The sequence below is a fragment of the Fusarium venenatum genome, assembly GCF_020744135.1.
Source record: "Fusarium venenatum strain MPI-CAGE-CH-0201 chromosome Unknown EDB82scaffold_2, whole genome shotgun sequence".
NCBI lineage: Eukaryota > Fungi > Ascomycota > Sordariomycetes > Hypocreales > Nectriaceae > Fusarium > Fusarium venenatum.
In genome coordinates, this window is record NW_027072130.1 from 3,537,519 (window position 1) to 3,557,603 (window position 20,085).

The window sequence follows — 20,085 nt, forward strand, 5'->3', positions numbered from 1 at the left end:
ATAGCAATAAATAAGTAAGGCCTTAAGGATAAAACCTAAGGAGGGGAAATATTATATTATAATCTTAGTTATTATATTATATATGCCTTACATTTTTTACTAATTAGATAGAATCACTAGGTATACCTAGATTTGACTAATAATTATTAAGATTGGATTACTGCTAAAAATAAATAATTACTAGTAACTCTAGAAGAATTACTAGTAATTACTAGAATTACTTAGTAATCCTAATCTAATATAGTAATTACCTTAAGTATATATATTCACTTAATAATTATTAATATGCTTACCTTAATAACTATTAATAAAATATTTTTACCTAAAGATACTTAACCTGCCCTATTTACTATTAAGGGATATAATATTTTATAACTAATTAATATTATATACTCTATATCTCTGCTAATATAAACTTAGAATAAACTAATTTATTTCTTAGAAAACCTAACCATTATAATATAGTAAAAGTATTATAACTATATATTAATTCCCTATTGTAATTTTAAATTATATTTTAAACTAAGGGTTTTTAATTTATTTATATAAATTCTTTCATTTTAAATTTATAAATTTTTTTGGAAAAGATTTATGCTTAATATAAAGTAGAAAGTAAAAAAAAAAAGATAATAATAAGTAATTATAAATGTCTAACTTATTTATAGTGAGAATGTCCACGGCGCTCTGGAACCTTTCCAGTTTGCGCTGATGCCAAGTTTAATCCTTCCCTCATAAGCTTTTGTCTTGTACTGTCAGGATGCTTCTGGCCCATAAAACCATCAACCAAAGCTGCACCAAGAGCAGCAGTGGCCACCTTTGCTCCTTTGGGGCCTAACCAAGGACCGGATTCTTTACCAGATTTCATCGCTGCTTGGGCACCAGCAGTAAAAGCAGTACGCGCGCCTGCCTGCACCATAGGGTTCTGCCACCATGCAGCAGCCTTGTTCTTCGTAGAAGCCGGCATAGAGCTTCGACGTCCAGATGGGGCGCCGCGAGCTTTCTGGGTAACTGGTGGGCGACCACGAGTCGGAGATTGTTCAAGATTTCGTCCGCGCCGGTCTCTTCCCTGAGAGCGTGAACGTCGTCGACTAGCAGCCGCCGCAGCTCCCGCTCCCGCTCCTGCGGCTCCAGCTACGTAATGACCGTTTTCTGTATCTGATCCAGAATCTGAGTGCCGCGATCTCCCAGTTCTTCCTCGTGATCTTGATCGGGCAGCTGGCGGTACTGACCTTCCGTGGCGACGGGGAGGATAGTCGGAATCAGGATCCCTGTTTTGAGCACGACGGGTTTCCCGTGCCTCGTCTGGATATCCTCGCTGAGGTGGCCCTTGGGTATATGGGTCACGATTATAAGGATATGATGATGGACTGTCATTCTTATATCGTGGGTCTCTTTCTGGGCGCCCTGCACGTTCATCTCTAATGGGTACGTCGCGCTCCCGTCTAGGCCGTGGCTCTCTTGAAGACTGACGATGTTCATATTCAGGGCGATATGACTCTCGTTCGGGCCGCGCGGATCGGGCTTTGCGACGAGGTGAATCTGGGGGCGGTCCAAATGGTGGAGGGCTCAGTTTTCGTGATCGCCGATTAGGTCCTACACTATGACCACGACGTTCTGGCTCGTATCTATGAGAATGGCTGCGATACTCGGGCCCACGGTCATCTGCCATGGACTCATCGCGATAGACAGGTCTTCCTGGACTTCGTGGGCGGCGGCCTCTTTCCGACTTGTAACGGCGTGGTGGAGGCCCAGACGACGCATCGGTCGCCGGTTCTCTTCGTACTCTGCGGGGCGGGGCTTCGTCGTAAGGATTATATGATCTCTCGGGATCGGGAGCAACGAAATCATCATCATATCGATATGGACGAGATTGTTGCCTGGGCTGATGATAGTATGCCATGGATGCAACAACAATACGTCTTAACAAAGGGTACTGGTTTGGGGAGTTTGAAAAGGAATCTTGGTGTAACTGTTGAGTAAATATGGTTATAACAGCAGCGATCAATCAATGGTGGAGAAGCAAGTAATAAGAGAAAATGACGGGAATACACTCTTCTTTATGTAAAGAGACGTCTGCATAAAAAAGACGTAATGCAACAGGTGATGAGCGGTAAAGAAACAGAGCATAACTTAAGGCTGATCAGGGATCCATTGGTGGTGCACGACTTGGTTCGGACAGGCTAAGGCATAAGGATACAAGAATGGATGTCACAGCATCTGATGCAACTGAAAGGATTTCCCTTCAGTCCTCTGACACTGACTGACTTAGATTGGGTGACCCTGGTGGCGGAAATATGCGGTGACCAGACCCTTCGTCATTTAATAAGCACGAAGGATATAAATGTCTACGCATCCAAGTTAAAGAATGGCGTAGAGCTGCAGTTCCGGAGGAAGATACCAGCCATCCAGCCATCGACTTGACGAGTTTCGTGGGGAAACCGACGTGGAATCCATTTAGACCCTGCATGCTCGACGTCATAAGACCCAGTCTGCTCAGCTGATTGACGTCACAACCTCAATTGGGACGCTCTGGAACCAAAAGAATGGTGGCCAACTGCATTGCACCTTATACCTACCTACCACTAACAACATATGATCATGTTGAACAGGTCTGAACTCAACAGCCATTAATTAGATCTTAACCGTGGTTTGCCGGCACACGTCTGCTCTGTCAAATGATGCTTGGGCAAACGCTGGAAAGAAACGCGTGCTGCTCCGTTGATATGCATCAGTTGTACTGGTCGCTTCCTTTATACTATGACGATGGTGTTGGGCAGATCTCCCTAGTGTCTGATATAGCTGGTGTTTATAACTTGAACCATGTCCCATCTGTTGTCGACGATACCGGGACTATTCAGATCCAATCAGGCACTCTAGCATATCTCATAAGGCATGAATAGCTTCTGTATTCCAGCTTCTCGACAGTACCACCATAACTAAAAGTCTTGACGAACTCCTGATAGTGCATTAGTTCATGTTTGTTTGGAGACATATGTTTCAATCCACAGGAACTGTATTGTAGGTTGTTGTGGAACTCGAGACTAAAGTGATCGCATTTTGATGGGCTGGGGTTGCTTGTAGCGTCGGGGGGTTTTGCCTTGTCTCAGCTGATCGCATTTAAACTCACATCAACACGCGTAGACGCATAAGACAAGGGTTCCCCATACAGTCACATTGCACGATTAGGCTTAGGGGGAAGCATGCTGTATTCTACCATGCTACGGCTTGCCTGCCTGGATCTACCTCGTCCTCAGTTAGTTGGGGGTAGTCTCATTGGACGCCTTGTCTTACTTAATGGCAGCCGACCATCGGTCCTCATGAAGAACAGAGTCGGAACTCACACGTTCCCTGCACGCACAGAAGAAATGAGATCGATGGCGGTGAGTGAGCGAGTATCGTCGGGTCATGCCGCCATCACGCTGAAGTGATACCAGTGCCAGGATATGGTTGAGACAAATTTTCATATATGAAACTCGGAGCTTTGAGCTCATCTACAACAGCGGGAGTACGCACCCAAGGTCTACCTTGGGAAAGTGGGGGGCGGAAGCCTGCAGGCCAAGTGCCTTGCCTTGTACACATCCAAACCTGGGGAACACGAAAAGACAGTTCGTTCTAAGTGCCAGGAGGCCGGCAGTGAGCTGAAACTAAGCCATGAGGATGGGATTATATGGAGCTATGAGAGAACCAAAATCCCTTGGCAGTGGCTCGTGATGATGATACCTGATTGTGCAGATGGTCACACAAAGCAAAGCCAGGATTTGGCTACCAACATATTCATATTCAGTGTGTAGGGAATTGAGGGACAAGAACACTGGCTGAAATAAGTCCGAGATGCAGTGACTAAAACACAATGAACGACTTGAGAGCCCTTGCAGAAGCCGCCATGAGTGAATGAATGATCAAGGCAATGTCTTGTAAATAACTGTCGCCGGAAATAAAGCATTCGTGAGAAGGTGTTGTCGGAATAATTCGGATGGATCTCAGGCACAACTGAACATACATATATTTCGTTCACTAAAACTGTTAGCAGCCGAAACTCGATCCTATGCGATAAAGGATAAAGATCGGAGGACGGCCCTTTTCTGGGTCTCCGTTATCTCTTCCATGCTTATCGCCACTGATAAACGGCAAGGGTTAGATTGTCGACCGTGCACAGGATGGAAGTACCTCAGATTTGAACAACTGTTTCCGCACGGTGCGTCCAAAGTTCCAGCACAGCAGCGCACGCGAGGGTACTTTCTCCAACTCCGACATAGGAAGGCGCTCAGCCACAAGCTGACACAGCAGCACAACCGCCAGGCTTACCCACACCTGCCTACTACCTGCCCCGTTAATAAAGACGATAAACGTCCTCACTCATCTGGTAGTGGAGACCCCAGCCAGTTCAACGTTGATTAACAATTAATTAAAGTAAGCACTTATATTACTTTGTCGCAGAGTGTACATGCACAGACGACTTGATAAACCGTTTATCGACCTGAAAACTGAAAACTGAAATGGGCAATCTTGATGCACATTATGTATAGACTTAAGCAGATCTCACCTGCCCTGCCTGCCTGCCTGCATAGCACAACGCAAGGGCAGATAGACATCAAACATGCACCGTCGCAGAGCGCCGCTGTCCTATTCATCTATAGATAGGTATGTCTATCAACAAGAGAGACTTCGTGGGGTACAGCTAAAGGTGCCTGTTCAACTGAATCCATCTTACAAATTGTATCACGTCTCGGCTTTTTGTCTGCGTCACTGTGTGTAACTGGCCAACAAAGCAGATAAACACAAGATCGATGGATGTAACCATTGGTACATCAATTGAATAGCACCCGAGCCTCGTGTCTGCTATCATCATCTGTGCTTTCCTGGCTCGAGTCGTTCGTTTCCTTTATGGTTCCACAAGAACGAAACTCGCTAGCTTGAATATCGACGTATACACCTCTACCCACCTGTACAGCTTCGTTCGAGATCACTCACCTTGGAAGCACCATTCAGTCAATTGTCTCATGTCTTAATTGCGACAGGGGATGCTCGGTTTAACACACGAAGCCAAGATCAAATTCGAGGCCTGTAGCTGGACGGGCATCTTGTGCGTGGCGTTGTACCCGCGTCGTTATCACTGTCGACTCCACGTTACCCGCACGATGGCTTGCAGACTGGCGCGCTTCCTAGACTCGAGAGGCGATAGCGTTTTAGGAAAGGCTGGTAGAAAGAAGGGTTCAATGAAGCAGCTAGTCTACTCTGTTTCAATGGGACCAAAAAGAACTGGGGACACAAGCTGATGAAGAAGAAGAAAAAAAACCGACCCAACCTCGGTATTTCCGGCCAATTCGTACTTGCCTTTTTTTTTTGTTTTAGCGGAGCATTTTTGGCTTGGCCTGGCTTGATTTGGAACCGGAACTGGAGCTGGAGCTGCTATCACGAATTCGCCTTCCGCAATTTTGATTTTTCTCGATTTTTCTTTTCTTTCGCCCTCTCTCTCCCTCTCTTTCTTCTCTTATCCTGCGCAAAATCAACAATCTCGCTTGGTCGCGACCCTTTGCTCAAGCCTGTTGTGCTGGGATCACTGACATCTTGTCGTGGATATAGCTGAAGCCTCTCGTTCTATTCCACCTTGGAGAAACTTTTCCTCGGCAGGTCTCCGCCACACCAGAAAAAAATCTCGACAATTTGGACGGGCTAGACTACTACTCGATATTCACTTGGCAACGAGAGATCAACTTTCTACCTGCCTACCCCAAGCTCTTTTTGCTGCAAGTACTAGTTATATCGGACCTCTGCTCCTCGAGACCCTTGATATCAGAACCCTACTATCTTCCCTAATACGGTGCACTCGTCCGTCGTCGCATTGCGCCGTCTTCCTATCAACACACTGCAATTGGGACCGTTACTTTCCGTCCCATCTTGCCTTGTCCAAAAGCGACAGCTGCATCTGCAACTACACCACCCGCGCATTGCATTACTAGGTCCCCTTGCACCACATACGAGGTTATACCTTATTAGCAAGCGCTCTCTTTGTACCTCATTCGGTAAGTGCCTAGTTCATTACCTTGCCTGGGTCTTCTGTCCCCCAGATCGCCCTTGCACACCAATGTACAACCTTCGTCTTTGTATACCATGTACTGGTGATTTGCATTCATCCACAAACTCGAAACCCCCGGCTCTTGTCTTCCCCAGTCTCTTATCTCCCCCGTTTATAAGTCAGCAGCTTTGACCCCGTTCCATATCCCACATTCCTGCCCATGGTTGTCGCTAGTTCAAATCTTACTCCGTCCATCTTTATCGCAGGCACACCGTTGGCCAACTATCTATCCCACCCAAGCTGAAGCAAAAGGAACTAACTCTAATAGACTAGCTGTTCCGCCCGGTACACTAGCCAGGCCGCTGCTCTAAAAGGTTGCTGCTCCCCAGCTTCGTTTTGGATTTTCTTGTCTGCCAGTCTCGTTTGTCCCTTGGCTTTTGGGGCATTGCTTGAGTCTTGTACATCTTTGGACACACATTGTTGCCGCCTCGACCTTCAAGATGGGTTGGATGGAGAATGCCAACCACAAGATCGCAGCCAGCGCTGTTGGTCGTTGGTTCCAACTTGATGGCTCCGGTCATGTAAGTCAATTAACCTTCTACAATCTCGGTTGCATCACTGACAAAAGCCTGGTGTTAGCCTCGTGAGCGCAAAGGCTCTCTGTTCTTCACCGAGATCCGGGCTGGCCTCGCCACCTTTTTTGCCATGGCGTACATCATTGCTGTAAACTCCTCGATCGTTTCCGAGTCTGGCGGTACCTGCGTTTGCCCTGCTTACAAGGATGGTGCTTGTGTTCCGGATGATGCTTATCAACTTTGTGTTGCTGAGGTCAAGCGCGACGCTGTTACCGCAACTGCTGCCATCTCTGCTTTGGCTACATTCTTCATGGGTCTCTTTGCCAATCTCCCTGTCGGTCTCGCTCCTGGAATGGGCTTGAATGCGTATTTTACATACACCGTCGTCGGTCCCAGTGGTTCTGGTCCCGTGCCCTATGAGCTTGCTCTTACAGCCATTTTCATCGAAGGCTTCATCTTCTTCGGTCTTGCTCTTTTCGGTATGCGCCAATGGTTGGCGCGTGCCATTCCTCGTTGTATCAAGCTCGCCACTAGTGTTGGTATTGGCCTCTTCTTGACCCTTATCGGTCTTACCTATAGTGAGGGTATTGGCCTCATCGTTGGCAGTACTTCTACTCCTCTGGAACTGGCAGGTTGCGAAGCCAGCTACCGAGACCCCGCGACGGGTCTGTGCCCTTCTTCTCAGAAGATGAGAAATCCTTCTATGTGGATTGGTATTTTCTGTGGTGGTATCCTCACTGTGTTACTCATGATGTACCGGGTTAAAGGTGCTGTTATCGCCGGAATCTTGCTTGTCAGTATCATCTCTTGGCCACGAGGCACCGACGTCACATACTTCCCCTACGACACTCTTGGTGACGACCGATTCGACTTTTTCAAGAAGGTTGTCGACTTCCACCAGATTAAGCGTACGCTTAACGTTCTCCAATTCGACATTTCTGGCCACAGTGGTCAATTTGGTTTGGCGCTCATCACCTTCTTGTATGTCGACATCCTGGACTGCACAGGTACTCTATATGGTATGGCACGTTTTGCCGACCTTGTCGACCCGGTCACCCAGGATTTTGAGGGTTCCTCGATTGCGTATATGGTGGACGCTCTCAGTATTTCCATCGGCGCTGTTCTCGGTGTGCCTCCCGTAACTGCTTTTGTCGAGTCTGGTGCTGGTATTTCCGAAGGTGGTAAGACTGGCATTACCGCCATGGTTGCTGGAATTTGCTTCTTCATCTCCATCTTCTTTGCCCCTATCTTTGCATCCATCCCACCATGGGCCACTGGATGCGTTCTGATTCTTGTCGGTTCTATGATGGTTGGTGCTGTGACAGAGATCAACTGGAAGTATATGGGAGATGCTGTACCAGCTTTCCTCACCATTGCCATCATGCCTTTTGCATACTCCATTGCCGATGGTCTGATTGCTGGTATTTGTACCTACATGGTTATCAACACCGTCGTCTTGCTTGTCAAGGTCATCTCTGGAGGTCGTATCGTGCCCCCCAACTACGAGGAGAGAGACGGCTGGACCTGGCGCATCCCCGGTGGTTTCTTGCCTCCTTGGATGAACCGACTAGCTCATGGCAAGAAGGACTTTTGGCGTGAGGATAACCCACCTCACAACACCAACAACGAGACAATCGTCAACGATACAGCTGTTCCCAAAGAGAACGGTTCTGATCATGGCGGATCCGAAGGTGGTAAGCTAGCGGAAACTACTCTTCCCCGAGAGAAAGAGACTTAGATGTTTGTAACAGTTGGGATGATATCCGAGGTGTAAACATATTGAGTGAGGAGAGAAAGATAGATACCCAGAAAAGGAATGACGTTTTGTTTATATGCAATGAGTCCTCATACTTGTAGCCTGAAATCCAATTGTGATCTTTGTGCCGAAATGAGTTGGTATCGTCGTCTGGCGAACGTTTCTTATTAGATCGAGGTTGAGTTTCTTGAGAGCCAAGAGAATTTTCTTACCGTTCTGCGACGCACACAGACATATCGTAGTATGAGTGAGAACTAGCATAACAACGATCCAAATACAGATCTTAGAATGTGGTAACAATGTTTTTTTTTTAGTATTTCATTAGCATGTGTTCAGAAATTCATGCAGTAGATAAACGAGACTATTGTACTCATAATATCTCACTTCATACACTGTGATCTGTAAATTGTCACTAGCTTTCGATCCGTATCGTCATGAATCATTACTCCACATGTCCCGTGGTCTGTAGAAATTCACCGTCAAGTCATCAACGCAATGTGCTTCAGTTCTCTGTATCATGATCAGTACCAAATTGATTTTGGGAGGGATGTGTTGACGTACGCCTGTACTTGGTGTCCAACCTTCATAGGGGGGTACTCAGCCTCCCGCCCTTCGTCACTTCCCAGTTCCTTCTGGCGCTCCCTGACTTCCTTCGCTCTCGCCGCAAGCTTAGGTACAGGTGTCAGGTCAACGTCACTTCCCAGGTGCCAGAACAGGGTACTTGAAATCCTGACAAGAGGCCTGTCAGGGAATTCGCGCTTCCTCCTCTCGATTGTCTCGATAGTCTTATCGTTGACGATTACTTCATGGAAACCAGCCTTGATGAGCCCGCCGGTTATGTGCTCGAGCTGTTTGCCCGCCTGGACTAATAAGTAGTTCCCGGGCGGGATCTTTACTGCAATCCGATTTCCAGTGTTGCGAGCCCAAATGTGAAGACCGGGGTAGCGGGAGCGCCCATGAATGGTGAGAAAGTTGAGGTCGGTATGGAACCCAGCGAGGATGGTATCCTTCTGGCCATACTTGGTTAAATCTGAAGCTGTGGGAGCAAGCAGGTGAGGTCTGTGGAGCGTGTGAGTCTAGAGAACTGTCATGGAAGTTTATAAGAGGAACAAACCCATATTTTCCAGCATCACTGAAGAACTGAGCCGGCAAGTCAAGGCCAACAGCAGTCATTTCTGCAAGTTTGGAGACACTGCATATCCAATGATAAGCACTGAACTGGTCAAGCGTGAGCAGCTCGGGTACTTACGAGCTCTTCATAGATGTTCCCCATTGGTTCATGGCCGGTTCCCAACGGTCCTTGATGTGAGAGGCTTCAGGCACAACGTTTGCGGCGTTCAATCCAGGGAATTCAGTCTCGAAAGGCGGCTGCTCCCCCATCCTCCAAAAGAACCTGCATTTTGGATCAGGAGAGTGTGCTGTGATGTCCAGGGGTCTTTGCGATGGGTCAAGTCTCTGGATGACATCCAAGCAAGGCTCATCGACTGCACACTTTGGCTTTTCGGTGTTTTCTAGGGTGACACCAATCTGATAGCTTAGCTCAGGCTTCTCATCCTTCTTGAGAATTTCCACGGGCTGTGCAAAGTAATCTTCAAGAATGTCGAGGAAAGTTGAGTTATCTTTTTCTGAGACGCGGCTGTCGTGAAGTACAAGGGCTCCGTAGGTGATAAGGGCACTGGCTGCTTTGCGACATTCTTCCTGTACGGCCTCCGAGTCGACAGGATTGTTGAGGTAGACATCGAGGTCGATCACAGGCAAGTTCATCGAGGGTTCTGCTGAGATTGAATCCATCTTGTTGTGCGTAGTATTGTAAGCTGACTGGTCGATAAGCCAGTTGGTTCTTCTTACCACCTGTTGACGGATTATACCACGGATATATATACGAGGAAAAAAGGAAGAGAAGGGAAAATTTAGCGGCACAGCAAAACCTTCGTCTCAGGGTCCCTCTTTCGGAAGTTGTTGCGGATTGAATGTGTCTATGTGATAGAATTGTAAATTACTCGTGTCCTGATTGGTTAACATCTTGTGGTCTTGAGGCGGAGTTGGCCGGTTCCCGATGGTAACTCATTGTGAGGCCCGGAGTTGAACGGATTTGGACGGAGTTGGGACTTGATCCAAGCGGATGCAAAGTCTTGCTTGGTCCCTGACTATCGGGTCATTTTGGACATGCCATGACTTTGCCTAGAATGTGTGATGACGGGCGCTTAATGCGTATGTGTAGAAATGACTTTTGGGTCCTTGTACGAGCTATCCGTAAAGAAAATACCATTCGCGACATCCGGGCAAGTCAAATATATACGAAGCAACAAGCCCTGAGTATGTCGTAAAGCAACCTGATTAGAGCAATTGCATATCAGCCCTTATATTGAGAACAGTCAAATAATCAAGATGAATGTGCAGAAAGTTGCGGTATGAGCCGACTGGTGTTTCTGCTATCTTTTGTCGTTTGTTTATCATCAGCTCTACTCTCATGTCCTTCAAACTTGACTTGTAGCTTAGTGAAGGCGCTCGCCGAGTCAGTAAGTTCCTTCTCGAAACCGATGCGACGAGAGAACATGGCACGGAGCACATCTAACCTTTATGCAGGAAACAATAATGGTTCAATGAATCTATTTCCACGTATCGCAGGAAAACTGGCCAGGCCATTGAGGGAGTGCCCTCCTCCGCTGGTAATATACGCCTCTTTTCTCTCGACCTTTCTTCAGTGCCTGCTTAAAATTTACCGCTACTGTTGTTCACGAGCGCTCCGTCTCCAATTCTCGCTCAGCCTGTTGGTAATACTTGGCTGTGTCAACACCGTGCTGGTTGTGGTTGACAAAGTTGAACCAGGGGATCGTGCTCAGGAACAGAGCAGAGTACCTGCTCTGCCGGGCAGCGACACCCTGAAGATGAGGGCTTAGTCGACTAACTCCATACAGAGGCTCTCCCTTCTTAACCTTGTCAACCATCTCGCGCATGTCCATCTGAATTTCGCGGGAGTTCTCAGTAGCACCGTAGAATCGGACTGTTCAGATTAGTTCAACATGTTCCAGCTGTCACCAAGACGGTGTAGACATACGGGCCGATCTTTGGTAGAAGTAGAGAAAACCGCCCAAGACACCGATGCCTCCGGCCAATCGCATAGCCTTAGCGAAACCACCTTTTCCTACGTGTGACGGGGCAAACTTCTCAAGAGCATAGAGGGCTGCAGGAGCGAAAGCGGCAGCGGCGGTGCCGGCGAGGTAATCGGAGGTTCGGGCATATCCAACGACTCGCTTGAAGTGACTGCTGAGGGTCAGCAATGCCCACAATCCAACAAATCCAGTTCATTCATCCGTATCGACCAGGGAAGCAGTTGTTTCAGCACGTGTCGTCGTCGCTTAGTATCGAATGAGCTTGGTTTACGTACGGGTCGTTGTCAATGAGCTATAACATCATCAATTAGCAATAGCAATTGTAGCGTCAATTACAACATCACTCACAGGGTAGTCAGTCTGGACGACCTTGCTGGTCCCGACAAAGGATGGGGTCGCCTGCTTGGTCGCGGTCTCAGCCATTGTGTGGTGCGTCGTCCGTGACAATTCCTTGAATACTAGCACCAAGCCTTTCGAGGTCGTCGGTTTCTGATACACTCAGAAGCTGAGTTCCAGTCTTGATGCCTCAGGATAAATCACGTGGGGTCAGCCGAGCATGCCAGTAATTGGTCACGTGTCGTGAGGTGGACCTGCAATCAATTAAACTCACGACGCGTCTCCCTACAAGACGCGTCTAGCAGTTGAGTTGAGTCTATCTACACAGGTACTTACTGACATACCCACATTGCTGATCAGATCTTATAACACAGTCAATCTCACAATGCCAGCATTAGACTCCGACCCAGCCAACGGCTTAGACAACTACGACGTCGCTGACCTGTCGGACGATCCTTTCGCATCTCCCCCACCTGAAGCATTCAACAAGAAGCGCAAGGAACCAGATTCGGGTCTTGGAATTGATGAAGAGGTTGATGTCAAGAAACGTGCCCGAGCTCCCAATGTCAAGCTTGATGAAGAAAGGTTTGTAGATAGTTGGATTCCCAGTGGTATACAGATAAGACTAACAAAAGCAACAGGCTACTTAGCGCTAAAGGAATACCCAAACTAAGGCAAAGAGCACGAGACCTGAAGATCAAGGGCAAAGGCCATGAGGTATTCAGACGTCTAGAAATCGATCGAACCGAGTTGTGCTAATTTTGGTTCCAGTTTTCAGATGCCTCGCGGCTCCTATCCTTCTATCAGTTATGGCTTGATGACCTTTTCCCAAAAGCCAAATTCCTCGACGCTTTGAGCATGGTAGAAAAAGCAGGCCACAAAAAGCGAGTCATAATTGCACGCAACGAATACGTCAACGAGAGTAAACCCAAGGATACTGTGGCCGACGATGAAGGGGAAGACCTCTTCGGTCAGGATAGCATTTCGAGACCCACGGATGAAGCGATGAGACCAAGGACGCCAGAGCAAGACCGAGACGTACCAGATGATGACGATCTATATGACGCGACACCAAGGCCCTCTCGGCCAATTGTGCCTATCCGGAACGATGTCCCTGAAGAAGACGATCTTGAAGCCCTAATCGCAGAGGCAGAGGGTCAAGACAGAGCCCAGAAAGCGAGGCCTGCACAAAAAGAACCCGACGAGGATGATCTGGACGCATTAATGGCCGAGGCAGAGGGACAGGCGATGACGAAGAAACCAGGTCCGCCTCGACAAGATCCCAATGAGGATGATCTGGATGCTCTCATGGCAGAAGCTGAGAGTCGAGATCAGACAATAAAGAGAGATGGGCAGATACGGATAGGGAACAGCAAAAGCATGAACGCCTACGAAGACGATGAAGCAGCAATGCAGGAGATAGATGGGCTATGGTAGTTCCTAGAAGAATGGCGTCAGGCGTTGGAACATTAAAGATGTGCCAATCGTTATTGCATTTTATGGGATACGAGCCACAATCGTTATGTCGAGCTGTCCAGGCGTTGTTTTGGGACAGATAAATTGCCTAGGGTAGGCACATACAGCTGACAAAACACTTTCAATAACGAACAAGAGTGATAGTGACCTTAACAGTAGTACCCCAGAATTAGGTCAGGTGCCATGTGTAAGAGCGAAAGCATATTGTAGACATATCTTTATTTGCTACAAAATGGTCAAATGCTTCTAGAGACTGGCCACCCATGCATAACAAGTCGAGATGTTCCATCTCACATTATGTGTTAAGATTCATACACACAAACGCCACCCGAGTTACCATGAAGGCAATTTACCATATCAGCCCTGTGTGTCCATTCAGCTAGCAAAGTTGATTTCTCAATCACGGCATTGAAAAAAGACAGAAACACAAGTGTAGGGGAAAGATGATGACGATCATGCGCTTCTTTGAGCGGTTCATTGTATTTGTTACAGAAGACCTATCTTGTAGGTTCTTTACCGGTCCCTCCTGGGACATTGATCCTTTACGCCTTGCACCACCATTAGGTTTTCAAACAAATAAACGTAAGCACATTACAACAGGTCATCATGAGGCAGGCCCTCACGATTCTGTCCAATTATTCTCTGCCTCCGAAATAACTGGCGAAACAGATTTTTTGGTTGGTTGGTGTCTGTGTGATGGAGAGCGAGTCTGCGGGTCGAGAGCTCGGCCATTGCCACGTTCAAGTCGACGTTCTTCTGATTGTATTGTCCACAGAATCGTCATCAGTAGTTCACGCGACGGCAAAGCCATGTTAGTCAAATATCCTGTCAACACGTCTTGGCCGCGCGATCCGTCAGTTCCGCGCCTCAAGACCTCGACCCTGTCCTCGCATCTCTCAGACACCAACCGCAATGCCACCAACGTCGCATCCTTGAGTGGACGCGCCAGGATGGGGCTGCTGGATAGGATTTTCCGAAGAGACTTGATTCTCAGGTTCATAGATCTTGGGCTCGAGGCCCTGGATCGCAGCGGCGAAGTCGCTCGTTGCCATAGATTCTGATGAGATGGCGCTGTCGTCGTTGAGCCAGAGGCTGATGTCGAAGTCGTCGTTGAGGTTGAACGCGGGAGTGTCACCAACCAGATTATCGTCGCCAATAATTGAGGAGTCGGATGAAGAGAGATACCCGTTTTCAAGGACATAGCGATCTGCGTCAAGGGACGTTGGCAGAAGGTCAGAGTTGCCAAGGCTGAAAGCAGCATCGCCTGGAAGGGCGGGAGCCAGGCCGAGGTTGGCGGCATCGAGGTTGGCGGCGCTGGGAACGACTTGAGCATCTCCGCCGACTTGTGACACTGCAGGTCAGACAACATCGCGGCAGGACGTTGTGTCAGGTCGGGAGAGGTGCTTTCAGTCAGTTCCGGCTTGGCCTCATTCGATGGCTCTTGGTCGGCAATCTCTTCAGAACATTCAGCCACTGGTGACAGAACAGGGGAAAGTGCTGTGGGATCGACGGTGGTGTTGGAAGACACTAATGCGTCGATAGGTTCGTGCGTGTGCTGGGAGCTAAAAAGCTCCTGTGATAGTGAAGGATTGACTCGGAAAGAGTCCAAAACCGAGGGGGAGTATGAAACGGCTCCAGACCGTCGGATCTGCTCGAGTTCCATCATGAGTTTAGCGTTGGCTTGTTCGGCCGCCATTACGGCTTGTTCAAGTTCCTCATTTCTCTTCTCGAGAGCCTCGACCTCTTGTCTCTTGCGTTCACGAGAAGACTGAGCAGCGCGGCGATTTCGAAGAACGCGCTCAACGCGGCGCTGCTCTTTTTCGTCTTCAGTCTTTGCTCGTTTTCTGTATAGTGTCAGTTGGCTTGGCTTAGTGACGATATGCCTCAATATATCACCATACCTAGGGGGAAGATTTGTCTTGGGCTCGGGAAGGACTTGTCCCCACGACTTTCGCTTCTTGGTTGTCTTCTTCTCAGGGGCAGGAGATGATGATGGCGTTGACATGTCCTCCTCTTGCTTGATCTGAGGAAGGGATGAAGGGATTTGGTCGTCTGTGAAAGACTTAGGGGTCATCATCTCCATTGGGTTCATTGTTGAAGTGGCACTGGGGGTGGTGACGTCGAACAGCGATGTGAAGCTGTCCCCTGGAATTGACATGAGAGACTCGGCGGGCGAGTGTTGAAACTTATCGATAGGCAAGCTTTGTTGGTAGTCCATTTTGGGTGGGTGTTGTGTGATGTGTGAAAGAGGCAGTTGTGGATGTTGTTGATGATGTTCTCCAATATCAGATATCCAGTGGGAACAGATGAGATATTATGGGGATGGCCGTTAGTATTAGAGTTGCATAAAGTGCAGGCAGCGACGTTCCACCACGAGAATCACAAGACTCGATCAAGTAAGTGTGAGTCAGGGACTAGGCTTGATTGTCGTTGCCTTGTCAAAGGTGATGAGTCAGGCAGTGATGGCAATGGCAATGACGAAAGGGTGCACTCCAAGAGGATGTAAAGGACAGACTGTTCACTTGACAAAACGCTCTCTTCGTGACCAGTCGCTGAGTGTCGGTTGGCTTGTGATTTCAGGACAAGTTGGATGGAGCGGACAGGCCCTCTTTATCTCTTGAGGACACGTTGAGAGTTTGGAGGGGCACAGCTCGGTAGATCCAACAGCCTGAGGCATCAACCCCTGAAATAACACCCCCTGAACGTGTTTTGGGGACCCAAAGGGGGAAGGTGGCTCGGAAAGAACCCTTTGGGTGCCGGGATGTGCTTGCCTCGCAAGCCAGCCCAGCCCATACTAGAACAGGCTCCAAGGGGGGCGCAAGACAAGAGTCAAAGAGGGAGGAGCCACCAAGCGACACGCAGTCTTACCCCACTGCCATTAGGGAAGGGGAAGGAAGGAAGGGCTGAAGGGGAATGGAAACACTCAACGCAACTAACTGCAGGGGGAGGAGAGGGCTTGGGATGCTCTCCACAATATTGATGTCAAGTTTTGATTGGCGGAATACGATTGTCACAGCGCTTTCGGAGATCCATGGACCGTTCGAGTTTCCAAAAAAAGGGGGTTGATCAATCGGAAGCTGCGAGACGCCCGCCGTTAGTAGACGGACACGGAGGCTACACTGAACTATCTACCTTTGTAGAGACGAGACTCTGTTCTTCCTTCTTTGTAGAGTAGTAGGTACTAATCATAGCAAACGGACCTAGTTGCTCCATGCGCCTCTATTTGATCATGGTGCGACGAGTTTCTTTGCACTTGTGGCAAACACATGAGTACTGAGGTTGGTCGACGCGGCGACAATTAGAGTGCTCCCGTATTTCCTTTGCTACGTTACGCACGCTACGCCATGTCCAATAAGAACCGCACTGATATGAATCAACACAACATCAAAAGTCAAGTTAAGAGCACGGAGGCTTTCTTTGTTTTTTATGATTCAAGACGTGTTTCCAACCCCTCTTTACCAAGCAAGACCAGCCTTCGGGAGCTTACCCAATAGGTCTGCACAATGACGAGATCGCCTCATCCTCCAAAAACGGAAACCAAGGAATATGAGCGAAGGAGGCCAAAGGAAATGTGTACGACCACACTTCGCACTGTAATTAGGTGGCCCGTCACCCCCAAAAAGAGGCATCATACTGTACAAACACAGTCAGCCTCTGTAAGCTCGTAAGCTCTCCACAAAGGCCGAGTTGATCCCCACCTCTCCACCCGAGCCACGCCAACTCGACCGAGGGAGAGAGAGTTAATGCAGGGCAGTGACACTATCGATGGTGACGAGAATTGTGGTCAACAAGGGAGACAACATTTCATCACCATGAACTTGCAATTCCGAATTATTAGATGCGTCCCAAATATCGATTGGTATGTGACCACAAGAAGATCAACATTCGTAGGCATTCAACTTGCAAACCAAGTTATCAAGTCAGCCATCAAAACCCCAAGCAACTAACTGCTTGTAGGTAAAATACCCTTCGATTTAATGTTAGGGGACGAGTGCTAACAAACACTTCGCACGATATCACCGAGCTCGACCGCCTTTCACTGGGCATGCCATCTATGCGTATGCAGATGCAGACCTCGTAAGACGACGTCGTCTCTTTGCTCTTTGATCCCGATCAGCGGTGATATCTTGAGTTAGATGGATGCAGAGAGGGCTGACGCTGACCGACCTACCGACCAAACGACTCAGCAGTGCGACAGTGGACCTTCTCATGCGTGTTCCAATAATAAGAGAATCTATCACCGGCCATACCGGGGACGTATCCGTCAACACCAAAAAAGCCCACCATTACTACCACCTCCTCGTTTTGTTTCGCTGGCTACTATTAGCCTTGCTGGCTAAAAATGTCTAGAATCTCAAAGATATCCACCAGAAGCCCCGTTTGCCATCATTGACTGAACCGCACCCAACTCGATTTGTTGGATGTGGGAAGTGCAGTCTTCATTGCTCGCCGCAACCAGGACAATCACAGTCTTAATATTAGGATTAGTTTGGCTTTGGCTTGCGCAGGCACTGATATCACATTGCCCAGATAGATGGGCATCGTAGCCTAACAGATGAGATCCGATACGTATGATAGGTATTTAACCGAAGTATCGGGAATGCCCTTATCCCAATACCCGCACTAAGATTACCGACAACCGTAACATGCGTCAATCCTACGCCATTCGATAAACATGTCGCCATTTATTAGTTCCGCCTGGTGTTTGGGACTAGTTACTATGTATGTCCGTGAGCCAAACAAAGAATAGCTTTTCAGCTTCGACTTTCCAAGCCTCAATACCCCATCAGTATTGAGAAGCTACAGATACATACCTTAGTACCTTATTAGGCAGGGAAACAACCAGCTCTATGCTTTCTATGACCGCCAATTCACCAAACATCGGTCAAGCTCTCTACCCCATCCTGCAATGCATCTATCCATCGGGTTCCATCCCCGGGGCTTGGAATGCGAAGCTACATATATAGCTGGCTGGACATGCAGCTGGGATTTGGAGATGGAGCCCCTTTTCTTGGCGAAACTGATCAACTAGCCTAGGTACGTATCTAGGTAGGCAAAGTTAAAGAGAATCTCATCAAGCGAGCGGGAATCTAGCGAATCTACGGATATCTATCTCTCTACCAGCCGTCAGTGACATACAAGAAGGATAAGGACTTCCTCTGTGAGACACGGAAGGGAGAGATATGCCAACGGTCACAAGACAGGAGAGACACAAAATGCTTCAAGGCTGTCTAGGTGTAGCTAATTGCGACTGCACTATCGCCATTAATTATTTGTTTCTCGTTTCTCGTTTCTCAACTGTCTCAAGAGTACTTACCATGTTTCGTATTAAGTTCAATGATCTTCGTGTTTCCTGTTCCCTGCCTCGCCAGTAGCCGACCCTGATCTTCAAGAACCCCTTTCTCAATCCCTTCTATTGCCTAAGAATGCTTCTGCGCTCCTCACAGGAAAAGACCCTGGCAGTCACCTTGGATTAGATCCCGTTCCGATTTTCCTCGTGCCCCTGTCTCCCTTAAGGCCCCCTTCTGCCACGGCACTGAGAAGTCATAGACTAACTGTTCCAGCCTTTAACAAGTCTGACGATAAAGTCGCATATCGAGAAGGTCGGTCGGTTCATTTTGGCCCATTCCAAACATAGCTCACAGCTTTGTGAACCCTGGTCGGCAATCTCGAGTCTCATATGAGCTTAATTGAGCCAATTAATCTCAACCCCCATTTCCGGATATTACATATTTATCTCAACGCCATATTATTATTATTATTATTATTATCGTGGAAACTCATCTCATACGCCTCCATATTGTATCAGGTTTACCGCCCCACCCCTGTGATAAAGAAGTAAATGGAAGCACTATGAACCCACTTTACTTTTGAGATCAGACGTCTATTTACAATCTCCATATGATTGACTTTCCCATCTCTTCTCACCAGCTAAAACTTGTGCGCTGTTGCATTGATCACTATCAAGCCTCTACTGTCGCTCAGCCCCCTCTAGCACTCGAGCGTTCAACCACTACGGTACCACCCGCTTTTCCTTGGTTACTAGACACTGTTAGGGCCAGACACTGAACAAGGCGAATCCCGGTTACCCAAGCCTGGCTTGGGCTTTCAGGTGGCTCCGTCAAGGAATACGCAGTGCTGTATTTCACATAACGTAGTTTTCCACGTCACCTTATGGGAAATGGCTTTGTGGGTAGTAGAAAAGTTGCCTCCGAGTCCAAGTATAAGATACAGAGTCTAAAAAGTCTGGTCTGAATATCGTAGATTGATTAATCTTGTTGTGTGTTGGTTTGGTGTTGCGTCTGTTCATGTACATATTTGAGTCATCAGCAACTCAACTCCATCAAGTTTCTGGCAGCATAGAATGGAGTTAGTCAATGCATGACCTCTCTCTAACAAGTTGTGGATGTATTGAATGTCTGATCCAAAAATTTGGTGATTTTACACGATTTCTAAAGTATAATATTGACTTTTTGTCTGCCTGACGTTTATTAAGGTAGTAGTTACCCTGAATCACTCGTTATTTAGTGGCTGTGCATAAACTCATTCAGCCTGCTTTCTCACCCCTCTCAAATAATCCGGTTCCGTTGGTTGCGTCATTCGCCCGCTTCCCCATCCTGTCTTCGTGTGCGCCCCGCAACCTATTATCGCGGGTCTTGATTCTAGGCCTTCGGCGGTTCCATGTCAACCTAAAACACTCACATGACATTGACTGTCTCTTCCAACCTCGACACGCAACTGTAAAATCTACGCTCGACGACTCCAGCCACCGACCTATCCATTTCGCGCCCGAAAAAAAAAGTACAAGCAGAA

The 20,085-nt window shown here is 47.9% G+C and overlaps 6 protein-coding genes across 6 annotated transcripts; 2 read left to right on the top strand and 4 right to left on the bottom strand.

The window, feature by feature from the left end:
* Positions 1-526: 526 nt before the first annotated feature.
* On the bottom strand, positions 527-2,071 carry EDB82DRAFT_159256 (uncharacterized protein). Its single transcript, XM_025734095.2, has one exon. It carries the CDS (start codon positions 1,898-1,900, stop codon positions 656-658), a length of 1,245 nt encoding a protein of 414 aa, XP_025584936.1. The 5' UTR covers positions 1,901-2,071; the 3' UTR covers positions 527-655.
* A 4,445-nt stretch (positions 2,072-6,516) lies between these two features.
* Positions 6,517-8,329, top strand: EDB82DRAFT_427355 (permease family-domain-containing protein; the record flags this gene model as incomplete). The annotated part of the gene is made up of 2 exons (XM_025734096.1): positions 6,517-6,597; positions 6,656-8,329. 2 exons carry the CDS (start codon positions 6,517-6,519, stop codon positions 8,327-8,329), a joined length of 1,755 nt encoding a protein of 584 aa, XP_025584937.1.
* A 497-nt stretch (positions 8,330-8,826) lies between these two features.
* On the bottom strand, positions 8,827-10,138 carry EDB82DRAFT_474505 (uncharacterized protein; the record flags this gene model as incomplete). Its single annotated transcript, XM_025734097.2, has 4 exons — positions 8,827-8,857; positions 8,909-9,406; positions 9,462-9,539; positions 9,597-10,138. The coding sequence occupies 4 exons, from the start codon at positions 10,136-10,138 to the stop codon at positions 8,827-8,829; spliced, it is 1,149 nt and encodes a 382-aa protein (XP_025584938.2).
* A 944-nt stretch (positions 10,139-11,082) lies between these two features.
* EDB82DRAFT_523808 (NADH-ubiquinone oxidoreductase complex I, 21 kDa subunit-domain-containing protein) lies at positions 11,083-11,883 on the bottom strand (the record flags this gene model as incomplete). The annotated part of the gene is made up of 4 exons (XM_025734099.1): positions 11,083-11,351; positions 11,406-11,611; positions 11,736-11,752; positions 11,809-11,883. The coding sequence occupies 4 exons, from the start codon at positions 11,881-11,883 to the stop codon at positions 11,083-11,085; spliced, it is 567 nt and encodes a 188-aa protein (XP_025584939.1).
* A 193-nt stretch (positions 11,884-12,076) lies between these two features.
* Positions 12,077-13,480, top strand: EDB82DRAFT_497616 (replication fork protection component Swi3-domain-containing protein). Its single transcript, XM_025734100.2, has 3 exons — positions 12,077-12,381; positions 12,438-12,513; positions 12,568-13,480. Exons 1-3 carry the CDS (start codon positions 12,182-12,184, stop codon positions 13,231-13,233), a joined length of 942 nt encoding a protein of 313 aa, XP_025584940.1. The 5' UTR covers positions 12,077-12,181; the 3' UTR covers positions 13,234-13,480.
* A 688-nt stretch (positions 13,481-14,168) lies between these two features.
* Positions 14,169-15,905, bottom strand: EDB82DRAFT_554728 (uncharacterized protein; the record flags this gene model as incomplete). The annotated part of the gene is made up of 3 exons (XM_065609637.1): positions 15,174-15,905; positions 14,653-15,116; positions 14,169-14,623 (listed from the first exon to the last, which is right to left on the bottom strand). Exons 1-3 carry the CDS (start codon positions 15,488-15,490, stop codon positions 14,169-14,171), a joined length of 1,236 nt encoding a protein of 411 aa, XP_065464673.1. The 5' UTR covers positions 15,491-15,905.
* Positions 15,906-20,085: the final 4,180 nt, after the last annotated feature.